Raw genomic sequence first — 13,383 nt, 5'->3', positions numbered from 1 at the left:
ATCACAAACTGGTAAATACTACTCAAAGTATTTTTCTCAATATATGTGTATTGAATACATTGGTATGACCTTTGCAACCTGTGCTCTTTTCTGGAATGTGAATGACCAAACCTTAAATCTTTATTCAGCTTTTGTGTTCTCCAAGTGAAATCAGTTGAAGACTAAGAAGTAAATTTGAATTAAGAAATAAAGTAACAATTTCTGGGCAGTAAAGTAGAGCAGATTTCTCCTTCAAATCAGAACACTGATACAGCTTTTTATTATTATTATTTTCTTTCTTTCTTTCTTTCTCTTTTTTTTTTTCTTTTTCACTGGCATAATGGAAGATTGGCTTTAATAACTGCTAAGTATGTGGTTGAACACAAAAAATTAGTTGCAACATTTCCAACGTCACCATGGCAAATGTGAGTCTAAATTAGTTGTTCATTGCTCAGATGAAAAGAAAAAAGAAGACTTCTGTGCCAAGACAGAATTTGCTTTCATATCCTTTATAAAATCTTATAATCAGAGAAAAAATAAAAGCCATCAGACTGCAATTTTGGTTAGGCCATTATAAAAAAAGACAACACATTAACTGTGTACATGCAAAGGAGGAATATGAAGGGAAAGGAAGGCAAGGCAATACAAGACAAGGCAATTTCCATCTGTAGCTCTGTTTCACGCTGATACTGTTCCATGTTGTTACTGACAAAAGGACAAGAAAGCAAAGCTTGGTTTTGAACATAATAGGTTGATATTCAAAATAATGACATTAATTCTCTACCTGTTTTTTTCTGAATTGTTATGTAAAAAATGTGTCTCCTACTTTGTCTTTGAAACAGCTGCCTATTATTTCCAGGTAGAGTTGTTTTTCAGGCTGTAAAATGTCTGTATAAAACCCGCTATGATTCAGTTCTACAGAGCCACAGTGTAAAAAGGTTTTTGTGTGATTCCAGCTTGTTATGGCACTCTGACCTCCTCAGTGATGTGGCCGAGTTGGTTTGCAAATTCTAACAATACTCTAAAAGAATGCAAGTGTTAGACTTTTAAAAATCATGCATTCTCATTTATAAATGAGAATTTATAAATCAGCTCACTTGGGCTTGAATATATACAGTTTCAGGAAACTTTAGGAAAAATTAAAGTAAAATTGCTAACTCATTGCATTTAATTTCAGCTAGTAGCAATTACCATCTTGTGAAATTTTCCTCAATCATTTTTGTCCCTCAGCAGCACTTACAGCCAAGAGGACTGAAGCCAGAAAGAAGACTCATTTCTCTATGTATTTTTTACATGTGGGCTGAGATTTCCATTAAGAAATTATATTCTACCAGCTCCCACTGTTTTCAAAGAGGTTCAAATCAGACTTCTCGAGACAGGACTACACCCCTCACTGGTAGGACACAGACTACATATACATTTGTGTAGAGCTAGTGAAAGACAGAAATGGTTCTGGGAAGAGAAGAAGGATACAGAAAGAGGTTTTAGGATCTGCTGAGGAATTGGGGGAAACTCTGGGAAGATAGAGAGCATGGGAGGAAAAAGAGAGAGAGGAAGATCATCAGAGGGCTGGAGCATCTCCTCTATGAAGACAGGCTGAGAGAGATGGGGTTGCTGAGCCTTGAGAATCATAGCATCATAGAATCATTTAGGCTGGAAAAGACCTCTAAGATCATCAAGTCCAACCATTAACCTAGCACTGCCAAGTCTACTACTAAACCATATCCCTAAGTGTCACATCTACAGGTCACCTTCAGGGATAGTGACTCAACTGCTTTCCTAGGCAGCCTGGTCTAATGCCTCACAACCCGTCCAGTGAAAAAATGTTTCCTAATATCCAACCTAAACCTCCCCTGTTGCAACAAAAAAGAGGGCTCCAGGAAAACCTTATAGCAGCCTTCCAGTAAAGGAAAGATGGAAGGACTCTTTGTCAATGAGTGTGCTGATAGGACAAGGGGTAATGGTTTTAAGCTAAAAGAGGGTAGGCTTAACATTAGATATACAGAAGAAACTCTTTACCATGTGGGTGGTGAGGCACTGGAATAGTTTGCCCAGAGAAGCTGTGGATGCCCTATCCCTGGAAGTGTTCAAGACCAGGTTAAATGAGGCTTTGATCAACCTGATCTAGTGGGAGGTATCCTTGCCCTTAGCAGGGGGATTGGAACTAGGTGGTCTTTAAAGGTCCCTTCTAACCCAAGCCTTTCTCTGATTCTATATTAGTTCCAGGTGGTGGAGTCATACTGCCTTACTGCCTTGACCGTTTTTCCATCTGGTTAGGGAAACAGGTCATCAAGCTGCTCTTGGAAGGTGGGAGAACTGTAGAAATAATTCTGGTTTTTGAGCAGAGATAAGAATTAAAAATTTAATTTAAAATTTAATTTTAAAAAATTTTAATTTAATATTTAATTTAATTTTTTAATTTAAAAAAAATAAACAAGCAAGCAAAATTTAAAGTAAAACAATGAAGCAAGAACACTTTTTCAGCTATTTAAACAATAACAGATTTTCAACTATAGTCAGAATGCGTTATGGTTTTGGTGTGAAGTATTTCTATGAAAGATATAATTGCATGGAAATTATGAAGAAATTCATCTGCCTCACAGATGAAAGGCATCCTGAACTGCCACTTCAGGATGACTTAAACTTCATTTGGTTAGTTGAATAACAGACACAGTCAGTTACTGCAGCTCAGCTGTTGATTACATATTCAAACTCTACATGAAATGCCCATTTAAGCTACAACATGTATCTTGAAGATCATTAAAAAACTTACTTTTTTTTCTTTTTCTGATAGCGCTAAAGGAATAGAGTTCTTTTTAATCTTGGGGGCATCTTAATATTCTTATATCTTAAGCCTCTTCAGCTCACTTTTCTTTTGTTTCTTTGAGCATCTGTCAGTCATGTCTTCTATAGTCTTAAGGCTAACAGCCTAGTTTAGTATATAATAAAACTATAGTTACCTGAGAGTTTTCATATAATTTATTTGTCTACATAATTTTGCATAAATAAAGTTGAAGTTTGTAAGGAAAACCAAAAACCTCAAAGTACTGCATAAGCAACTATTTTTGCATTTGTCAGAAAGGCTGAATAGTTTTATTTTTTGTGTTTGTTTCCCGAATGTGTATTTGATGAGATTTTAATAGTTTTAAAATTGAGATTTAACAAAAATACTGTACATTCTATGTTGCAGGTTTGCTAACAAATACTTCTAAAAAGTATTATAAAAAATATTTATATTTTTTATAAAAGTATTATAAAAAATACTTTTCATCTACTGAAATGTAAACTTTTCTTGTGATTTAGTGAGTCTTCTAGCAATATTTGGCTTTCACTATCAGTAGTAAAGGAAAATAAAGCATGCAAAGAAAGAAAATGGCATTTATTAGACTAGAAGTTATCACAGGAAAAATTATGAAAGTTTTTTTTCAGGGGTCAAGGGCCTGGAAACAATTGTACATACATGAAAATGTACAGTGTTTCATTGTACCCGAATGATTAATTTTTGTTTTGCTTTGTTTTGCAGCTGAGTCTACTGATCTAATAGAACATATTAGTTTTCTCTACAAACACCACTAACAGTCTTAAATGTCCTTAGATCATAAACTGGAACTAACACAGTGCAGTGGGAATGGGAGTTGAAATATATGCTGAATATATGCTAAATTTTGGCAAGTCATTTAAGGTGAGGTGCCTAATGAAGTTGTGCAATTTAGGAGAAGAGTTGCCATAAGATCCCAGACAGAAGAGGGAAAGTCACCAACACACAGCACTGAAGCTCACTTTAGGTCAGCTCTGCCTTTTGATCATATTGGGAGCCTGGTGCCCACACTGCTAGCTTAGGTTATGTGTGGTTACATGAGCTGATGCTGAGCCAGGGTGCTCAAACAACAGTAATGTCTTCAGAGGTATCGAATTATTATTGTTGTTGCTGCTGTTAGTTATTATTATTAATGGTGTGAATCATAGACATACAACAGGAACATCTCTGAAGCTTATAGAAGCACAACACACACTTCTGCTTTTGAAAGTGTAACTTGTTTATGATTTTTTTTTAAACCCAAACAAACTGCAAAATGATATGAATAATCTTTAATGTGTGCGTCTGAAGGCAATGCTGCAAGTTATTTTTTCAATGAATTCATTGCATTCAATTAATATGAGCAGATTATCTACCATGGAGAGGGCTTAACACATTTGCCAATGTTTTTTTCCTTACTCTTTGTAAAAGATGCTTGTGAATAACATTTTATTTTTATGCATAATATGGTCTTAGAATATTTGCAATTGCTGTGTATTCCATCAGATTATAGGCAAACTGTGGAACAGCAGTACAGTATTTAAAGTTTGACACCTAGTTTTGTGGGTTAGTCTTTCTATAGTTAAGTTTCAACATTTTACTACAGAGTATGTCTTATGAAAGGATGCAACACACATACCTACAGACTAGCAGGGCATATTGTAGTGCATATGGCAGATTATATTAACTTTAAAGACTGATAGAGATTACGTTACTGCACATATTTTGATTTTTCTTCTAGGTAAGGGAGCGACTGAGGGTTTCTTTAGAAAGAGTCTCTGCACTGGAAGAAGAACTAGCTGCTGCTAACCAGGAGGTAACATAAACACTTTCTCCCCTTTTGAGGTTCTATTTCTGTAATATTCTGTCCTGTGTATTCCAGTCTCATTTCTTAAGCCTCTCAGGAAAAAAAAAAAAAAAAAGATAAATTACATTCTGAATAAACTGCTCAGCAAGGCTTGTTTAAGGTGCTTATCAGATTAATACAACCTTTTGTTCCCTAATTTATTCTGTTCTTCTGTTGTGAGCAAACCACAACTCAGGAACTAGTGACAGGCTCTCAAATTTTTTATTGGACATGAAAAAAGAGTGAAACAACTAATCTGTCAGATACTATAAGAAATTGAATTTCTATTATACTATAAAATTAAGTAAAACACATATATGTACACATGATGAAATAACTTTATGGTTGATGTCAAAATTTAGGTTTGTCTGCCCTTTTAAGTGCAGTATTTCACAGTGAACTGTGGTGCCATATTACTTCTGTGAATTTAGACAAGAGATTTTTCACCTGTAAGTTAACTTGCAGATTGTTACCATAATCTTTTGTTTGAAAGAGTGAACAACAACACTTAATTGCATTATACATGCAAGCACACACATATATAGAAAGGAATTCTAAACCCTAAAGAGACAATGCTAAGGTCTGACAATATACATAATGGAGTTGGCTAGTCACTTTGCTATCCCCATCATATTCTGAATCTCCACCTGACAGGTGCCTTTCACAGTGTTTAATGTAAGTTAGACAAACAAGAGAATTGGATGAAAGCTATTTTGGGTTATGTCCATTTACTGGTGTCCTTTTACTCAGCCTTAAGACAGAAACTGAAAACAACTACAGGCAAAGTTAAACTACTACCAAATTATTCAAGGAAAATAGAATACCATTCAATTCAGAATAATGTATATGACATAATATAACATAAAATAGATAGTACTCAAGCAGATTTTGTTCTGTGTCTTTTTGTTTGTTTGTTTGTTTTTTAACTCCCCTATATTAAACTAGGAAAAGTTACTTTCTTAAAGTAATTTCTTAGAAACAGGATCTGCAATTTATTAGTGTTTCTTTTTTATAAGCTATGAGCCAGATATTATGAATCACCCTTTTCTTTGAACAGATAAAGTGCAGTTACTTTATCTGTAAAATAAAATCCCTCTTTTGCTGTTGCATTTCAGAAAGTTCAGAATACTTGGGTTCATATGACTTACATATAAGCAACTAATGTGTTATTTGTACTAGCGCTTGTTAAATAGGAAACAGTCCTTTTGGACAGTCAAGCCAATTCAGATGCATCCCATTCATCAGATCCCTTCCATTCATGACCCAAGTAAATCCAAGTTCACTTCACTGGGCACGGGACCAGGTCTCTAGAGCATTGCCTTATTATTTGGAGATTGAAAGAAAATTAGTTAAACGTGTACAATGAAATGAGTTTGAAATAGTATTTTCATAGCCTTTCTTTCCCCAAATCCATAGAAATAATATAGAAATAAAGTCTTTGTGTATGCATGATACTAAAAGCATTTAGAAAGACATTTAATCAGCAAAGCATGACATGACACAATCAGAATACTGGTATCCCAGTTTCCACTTCAAAAAATTAGTTATTTAAATGAGCCAAAATTAATTAGACAATCACAATGTGTAAGTCTGTTTTTATACTAAGTTCCATAGTGAATGCACAGACAATAAAGAGCTTTAAAAATTTATCATACTACATATGAAAATAAATGGGCCAAGTTTCCAAGGGAATTGAACATATGCTTTTCAGTAATTTCCATATTCCTGTCATTCAGTGTCTGTTCTCCCATAAGAATACATATTTACTTTCACATCCATTTTCTTGTACTGATTGTAAGAGTGTACTACATATTCAGAACTATATCCAAACGTAAAGTGATGACAGTAAATTTGCCCCCTGATTAGATGAGGATATGATTAAGTATACAATGAAAATCAGATTCAAGGATAAAAAATAGTAGAAATCTATCTGTTAAGGTAGCACCTTTCTCTGAAATGCTTAGCTTGTGACTGTGGCTCTGATGCATGGCAACGATGAGAAACAGCAGACATTTCATATACATGTCAATATAAGATGAGTACTTGTATTGGAATAGCGTTACATAAAAGGGGGCAGGAGGGGGACAGAGAGAGAGACTGTAGCTTTTCATCTGCAGATAGTAAATAATCTCTCATTTAACAATCTTTTTAGCTTATTACATGCATACCAAAGGGTGTGAAAACATCTGGAACTCTGGCAAAACTGATTTCAGCTGTAGTTACTAAAACCATTTTAAAAAACACTTCATATTGAAAGGGAATTGTTATACTCAGTGACTTGAAATTGCAAGGACAATTGAGATGGACAGTTGGACACATGGGCTGAACTTAGCCTGTGAAGGTAACGTTTATATGTAATCACATAATGGTAATAGAGAAGGACCTTGGTCTACAGTTCCAATACTTACTATTGATATGGCATAAGTCACTGTTGTTGGTTTGGTTGAACTTTTCAAAAGCAAGAATGTACACCAACCAGTTCATTGCTGGCTTGATTCTGTGAAGACCGTAGTTTCTGTTAAAGAGTGAATATAAGTTTATCTTATCAGATAAACGCTATGCAGAAATTATTTTGATTGCATGTCATATTTTTAAAATGTTAGCAATTTGTGATATTGTAAGCAGTCAATTGTCTCTACAAATTAAAGTACAATGATTTCATCAAGTCATCAAGGGAGCCCTTATATTTGTTGTAGAGGAAGAGTTACACAATTCAATTAGTTTAACTATCTTACTGTATATGAAATCTTGGTTTTAAATTGTATCAAGATGGTGTACAGGATAGTTAAGCTGTACATAGTAATCTCTTTAAAATGTATTTACAAGTAAACTATTCAGTATTTTACACAGCACAGGATTCAGCTCAGAATTAGGACTCTTTAACTTGGGTATCTACACGTGAACTGGATGTCAAAAATTTGACCATAGCCTGTGTTGCTCTAGGAAATCTGATCTGCCAGATAAACTATCTGCCAGGGCTGCCCCATGAGACACAAAATGGGCAGGAGAGCTGCATCTGTCTGGAGTCAGAGGTGGGGAAGGAAAATCCCTCTCCACTACAATGAAACTGTGTGCCTGTGTTAGGCAACTAACTCATAACAAGATCAGATGCAGACACTTAAGGCATACGCAGCTAAATTTGTGTGTCTTAGACAAACAGTGGAAGCTCACTGAAATCAGGCAGTGGAGTTTAAATATGGGAGAGATATAAAACGGACCTCTATTATCCTTAAACACTAGATTTAAAATAATTTAAGTATATGTTTTACATAGGGAGGGAAAAAAAAAAAAAATTGTTTGACTATATATTTTACCTTGCTGCAATTAATTTGTGAATGTAGAAGGGCCCTTAAATACAAAGGCAATCTGGGTTGCTGTTGGAGAGTTTTCATGCAGACTGTGGTAAGATAACTCTACAGTAATTCATTCCATTGTACTTACAATATTTGCTTTTTTTTTTTTTTTCAGCAATTATCATGTGATATACAAGAAATTATAATTTTTATATCGTTTATCCTTACATTAGAAGCCATTATCTATTCACAACTGGAAGATGTCCTATTCATTGTGTCTGTTGTAGCTAACATGAATAGCAGATATTGTTAACGATTTTCAGAAGGATTTACCAAACAATTTTAGTTGTAACTCAGTTTTACAGTAATTTTATTTGCTTACCTCAGATGCTTTTAAAATGATGCAGTATTTTATCCAGTTCCCCATAATGCACAGTCTCTCCAAATAGTTGTGGCTGAAGGTTATAATTTGCAGCTAGCAATTATACAAGCTGCAAGTGGTACAGCCAATACCAAAACTCAATAGAACAATAGTGTCTGTTTATGAACATTTTGAAGGCAGATGTGATGTTTCTTAGTGAGCATACAAACATTTGCAAATTCCAACAAGGTTCTGTGAACCATATTCCTCTTTACATGCTAATCTGAGAAGAATGAATCTCATTTACAAGGGATGTGGGATGTGATTTTTCCTTCATGGTTTTGTCATTTATGATCTTCATGGAAATTAACTTTAGTATTTAAATTACTGACAAGATAACCACTTTTATTCCACAGCTTTTGAGATCCTCTAATTTGTGTTATGAGCATGAGTCTTTTTTAAAACTATGCTAAACTACAGCATGTGCATACACATTGAGATATTTTATTAGCCCTATATATCATCAGTAACTCAAGCTCTAGTGGCTTCCAAAGGACACAGAAAGTAGACAGAATATAGACAGGTGATAACATGGCCCATACTGATGCTTTTAAATCCATTTCTGCTCCAATGTAAAGTTGTAAATGACAACAGTTTTGATTCCCATCCAATCCAAAGAGATTTCACTGTTTCCCAGACCTCTCAACAGTTTTCCCCAAAAAATAACCTTTAAAGCTTTTTTTCCCAAAGCTTGCATGTATAATTAAGTTTTATACATGGTTTATAGTATAGTGGGACTAAGTCACATTTTTAAAGTACAGCACTTTGCATACAAATTTTCTCCTGCCCTCCTCAAACATTTATACAGCCCTTGTGTAATCTTTCTGTGCTGTTAAGATTTGTGTGATAAGTAGCTTTCCAAAACTTGTTTGTTTTTCTTGGTGGTTTGGTGGTTTCTCTGTGTTTGTTTTTTTTCATTTTTCCTCATTAGTAGAAAATGTACCATGGAAAATACAGCATTTATTACATTTATTATCTCAAGGATATACTTTTGGAACTCAGAAAACACTGGCACTGTGTAGAATATGAAATTAGAGAAATTACTGATTTGAGGTTCTGTATCACTCTTCCACCATACGCTTTTCTTCAGTATTTGTTGAAAATGATAGTGCTGCTTGAAAATGCCAAAGATGATATTGCTTCTGTCAATTGACACACAGATTATATTTAAAACACTCAGGCTGCCTTTTAAAATCTCATTGTTACAATTTCCTCTTGCTTCTACAGAATTTTACTCAACAATTTGAGGATAAATTTAACTCCGGGAGCTATCAGAGAGATTGCAGGAGATTTGGCCCATGATACTATAACTGCATACATTCTTTTACTTATGCTGTGTGTTTCTTCCTAACTGACAGAGCATTAGTCTATTCATCATGGTACCCTAATGTTGTTTGCTTTTTGTTTTGTTTTTTTTGTTTGTTTGTTTTGTTTTGTTTTTTTTCTATAGCATACATGAAAGCATCTATAAATTATTTATATCACTGAAGAGAAAGGGTGATCTGTGATTTATGAATGTTTATATTCTATACTAGAAGCACCAGAAAATACAGTCACTTATTCATAAAAGAACTTACAAATACCACGTTAATTGACTAGCTTTTGCTATGTAGTACAAGTCAAGAAACAAGTACAAAATGCAGATACATTCAAGAGTTATGGACAGTTTTGACTCTGACATTGAGGAATGCTGCAGATGTTATTGTTATGTCATTTATGCTACTGAAGCGTTCTTTAGTATTATATATATAATACACATAAATATTATATATACATATATATATATATAAATTCAGCTAACTATGGTGTGTTCTTTTTACCAAGAGCTACATGTGAAACCATGTTTTTAAACCCTAGCTGTTAGAGAGTTTCAGCTCCTATTAGCCTGAGGTACTTTGTGGTACAGTTTTTTGGTGGCCTTATCCTTTGTATGGGAATACAAAGAGATTTTTGGAATAGAAATGTTATTAAAAGTATACTTTGCTGAGAAAAAGAATATTTGCATTTCTTGAATATCTAATACACCCAACATTTCATCAATCCAAAAATTCAGAAATTGATGGATTTAAAATCTCTGGATGAAATAGGGTGAAATTTGGTGAGTTTTTTCCTGGGAGGGGAAAAAAAAAAAAAAAAAAAAAAAAAAAAAGCTTAGGCTAGATGGTTTGTATCTATTTTTGGTGAGTTAAGGTATGTTTCATGGTGAAAAATCTGAATAAACTTCATATAGATTTCACCACATTTTCTTAAAACAGTAAAAGTGAAAATTATTGCTTTGTAAATGCTCTCCTATGTGCTAATATTATTCTATATTATTATTATTATTATTATTATTTAAAGCTATAACTTTACACAGGTCTAACTCTGGATAAACATTTTTGTAGTCTGAATCATATTTTTAAATCTCTGTGTTACTGTGCCAAATTATACCTTTCCTGCAAAGATGCACATAATAAAAATATTTTGTTTTGAAATGTAGTCTTTATGTCCTGTATGTAATTGCTTTTCATTTTACCTTTAACTGTAAATGTTAACTCTGCAAAAAGTTATTGTTGCCCTTGTTTTAAATGCAGTAATGAAGCAAAACAATGCATTTTTGGCTGCTTCTTATATACCATGTCCCACAGTATTAATTTAGGTGTCTATACAACTAGGATGTGTGGCATGGCAGGTAAAGAGGCTGAAAATTATATCCTTCACTGCCTTATTTTTTTTATGAGGTGGGAAAAAAAAAAAAAGGTGCAAGAAATAATCAGTTAAGTTGCTATAGGTATTCTGTTTTATGTCCTCAACTAATTCTAATCTAAGGTATCAGAGGAAAAAAAAATACAAATTCTTTGTGAATATTGAGGGCAGCAAGTCTGATCTCTGCATTTCCATCGTCATAAGCATTTTTCACTAAAGTCTGAGCAGCATAGGTCTAAGCTCCAATGCATTTTCCAGATAGTCACTTAAGAGCGTTAATTTCTAAGGACATGTTTGAGACAAACATCACTATTGCACATGCAAAAATTGCTTTTTAGTATTACATAAATAATACTTTCTGAGTACAAAATGGAAAGATTTTCTACAGTGACAGCAGATAATGATTTTGTGCATATTTTAGACCCATTTATGTGTAGACCACTGCCTACTGTTGACAACCCAGCAAAATATGTTAAATATAACTTGAGTAACTTCAGTCTTTTCTGAAATTATTTTGGAGAGCAGGATTGTGTAGCTGTCCAAATGTCTTAGGGCATTTTCAACAAAGATCATGGAATGATTTATTCCCTTACACCTTTGTTTAGTGTGTAATGACCTGTAGCAAATTCTAAAATACTGATGTCAGTATTCAAATTATGCATGGATTTTTCATCTAATTTAACTGCCTTTTATGTATTCTTCAGAAGAAACAACTTTGTAGGAAAGACTGATTAGCAGAAAAGAGAGCAAGAAGTGTTCTCTTTTCATATGAATGGATTAATCTACTTCGGGATGATATTGCTGTTAATGAAGGAGTCAGATTCTTCAACAGAAATTATAAGCATCCCCACTGCAATATTGATGTTTTAAAGATCTTGGTTCACAGATAACATTTTATGTACCTGTGAAATTTTGTAATAGGTTTTGTTATATGAAGAATGGTGACTAGACTGAATCCCAGTGTCAAAGGTTAATCACCAAAGAACAGAGTTCAGTTTCACTGTTATCACCCACAAAACAGCCTGAGATCTGTTGCACCTCTCGTTTTTCTGCTATGAGATTCCTGTCAGTATCAATAAGCATATACACATTATTTTGAAGTTGTTATAAGCTGTAAATTGTACTTTCTGAAGAAAATAATAAGATTTTTGTAAGATAATGCTTAACGGAACATGACAAAAAACTATGGAGAGCTGTGATTTGCTAATTCCTCTTTCTTTACTGTTCCCTCAAACCTGCTGTGCAGCTGTGAAGCAATTGTTTAAATATACATTAAAAGAGCAGAAAGCTAGATGTTTGAAATCTATTTTGCAAATCTCTTCATATCTCCTTTTTTAATCTGACAGAAATATTTGACTTAATGAAACCTTGGTCCCCCATGACTAGAGACACTGATGGTTTAGTGCTTTGGTTTTATCTCTGAGTAAATGATTACTGAAGAGCACAAAATCCCAGTTTCCTCCAAATCTTTTCTCCAAACTCCTTGAAGATTAGCATTTTCATCAAAATGAACATAAACCTAATCCTATATATATATTGGTTATATATATATATGTAGTTCCTTATGTGTGTATTTTAAGTGTTTCTAGAGTGTTCTAATTCATTCTAAAAACAAGTTAGCTAGCCTTACTCTAATGTAGAAATGTAATCTTCTTTTTGGTCCATTGTCTGGATACTGTGCATAGTCAGGGAAACAAATGCATACAATAAATTCATTACTGTAGAACAATAACAGGACTTTTTCCTGCAAGAATTTGTGGAGATCCTCTTCCTACTTCATTGCTCAGGCTACAACTTCCACCTGCTGGATCTCCCGTTTCTCCTTATTCCCTTTCTCTGGAGCAGAGGGAGGCTCAGCGTTGCTTTTACTACCTCACACTGACCAAAAAATTTTCCATGATAAGGACTGTTTCAGTCCTTAATACATAAACTCTTCCATATGTCTTCACTCATCAGACAGTTCCCACTCTAGACCTTAAAGTGTTTTCCTACCTGTTACTTCACATTAGAAGAGCATCACAAACTTTTAAATAACAGTTCATTATATAAGTCCTTAAAGATCTTTCCTGTTACCTTCAATACTGATTACTGTAAAGCAAGTGATGATGAAATGTGATTCTTTTACATCCTTTTTTTTTTTTCTTTCAACACTTTGGTCTAAATAATTTGAGAAAAGGAACTAGGGAATCAGTGAAAGTATTCATTCTACATTTTTTTTAGAAGTTACATTCTCATTTTTATACCTGTTGCTTAAGTTTTCAGACTTTTGCATTTGGGGTGAAACTCTCTTCTTATTTGCATAATCAAATTTGTTCTAAACTTAATTAAAACAAGAGGACTACAGATTATTTATTTATGTATT

The 13,383-nt window shown here is 33.7% G+C and overlaps 1 protein-coding gene across 1 annotated transcript in view; it reads left to right on the top strand.

The window, feature by feature from the left end:
* PPFIA2 (PTPRF interacting protein alpha 2) overlaps positions 1-13,383 on the top strand; it is a 325,682-nt gene that overhangs the window by 218,519 nt on the left and 93,780 nt on the right. The window contains exon 6 of the mRNA XM_082777242.1: positions 4,518-4,592. Coding sequence (XP_082633368.1) covers positions 4,518-4,592 — 75 coding nt within the window. The remainder of the gene's footprint in view (positions 1-4,517; positions 4,593-13,383) is intronic.

This window comes from Aythya marila (assembly GCF_965140915.1).
Source record: "Aythya marila genome assembly, chromosome: 1".
In the NCBI taxonomy this organism is placed as follows: domain Eukaryota; kingdom Metazoa; phylum Chordata; class Aves; order Anseriformes; family Anatidae; genus Aythya; species Aythya marila.
The sequence above is the reverse complement of the archived record's forward strand: the minus strand, read 5'-3'. Positions and strand labels throughout refer to the sequence as shown.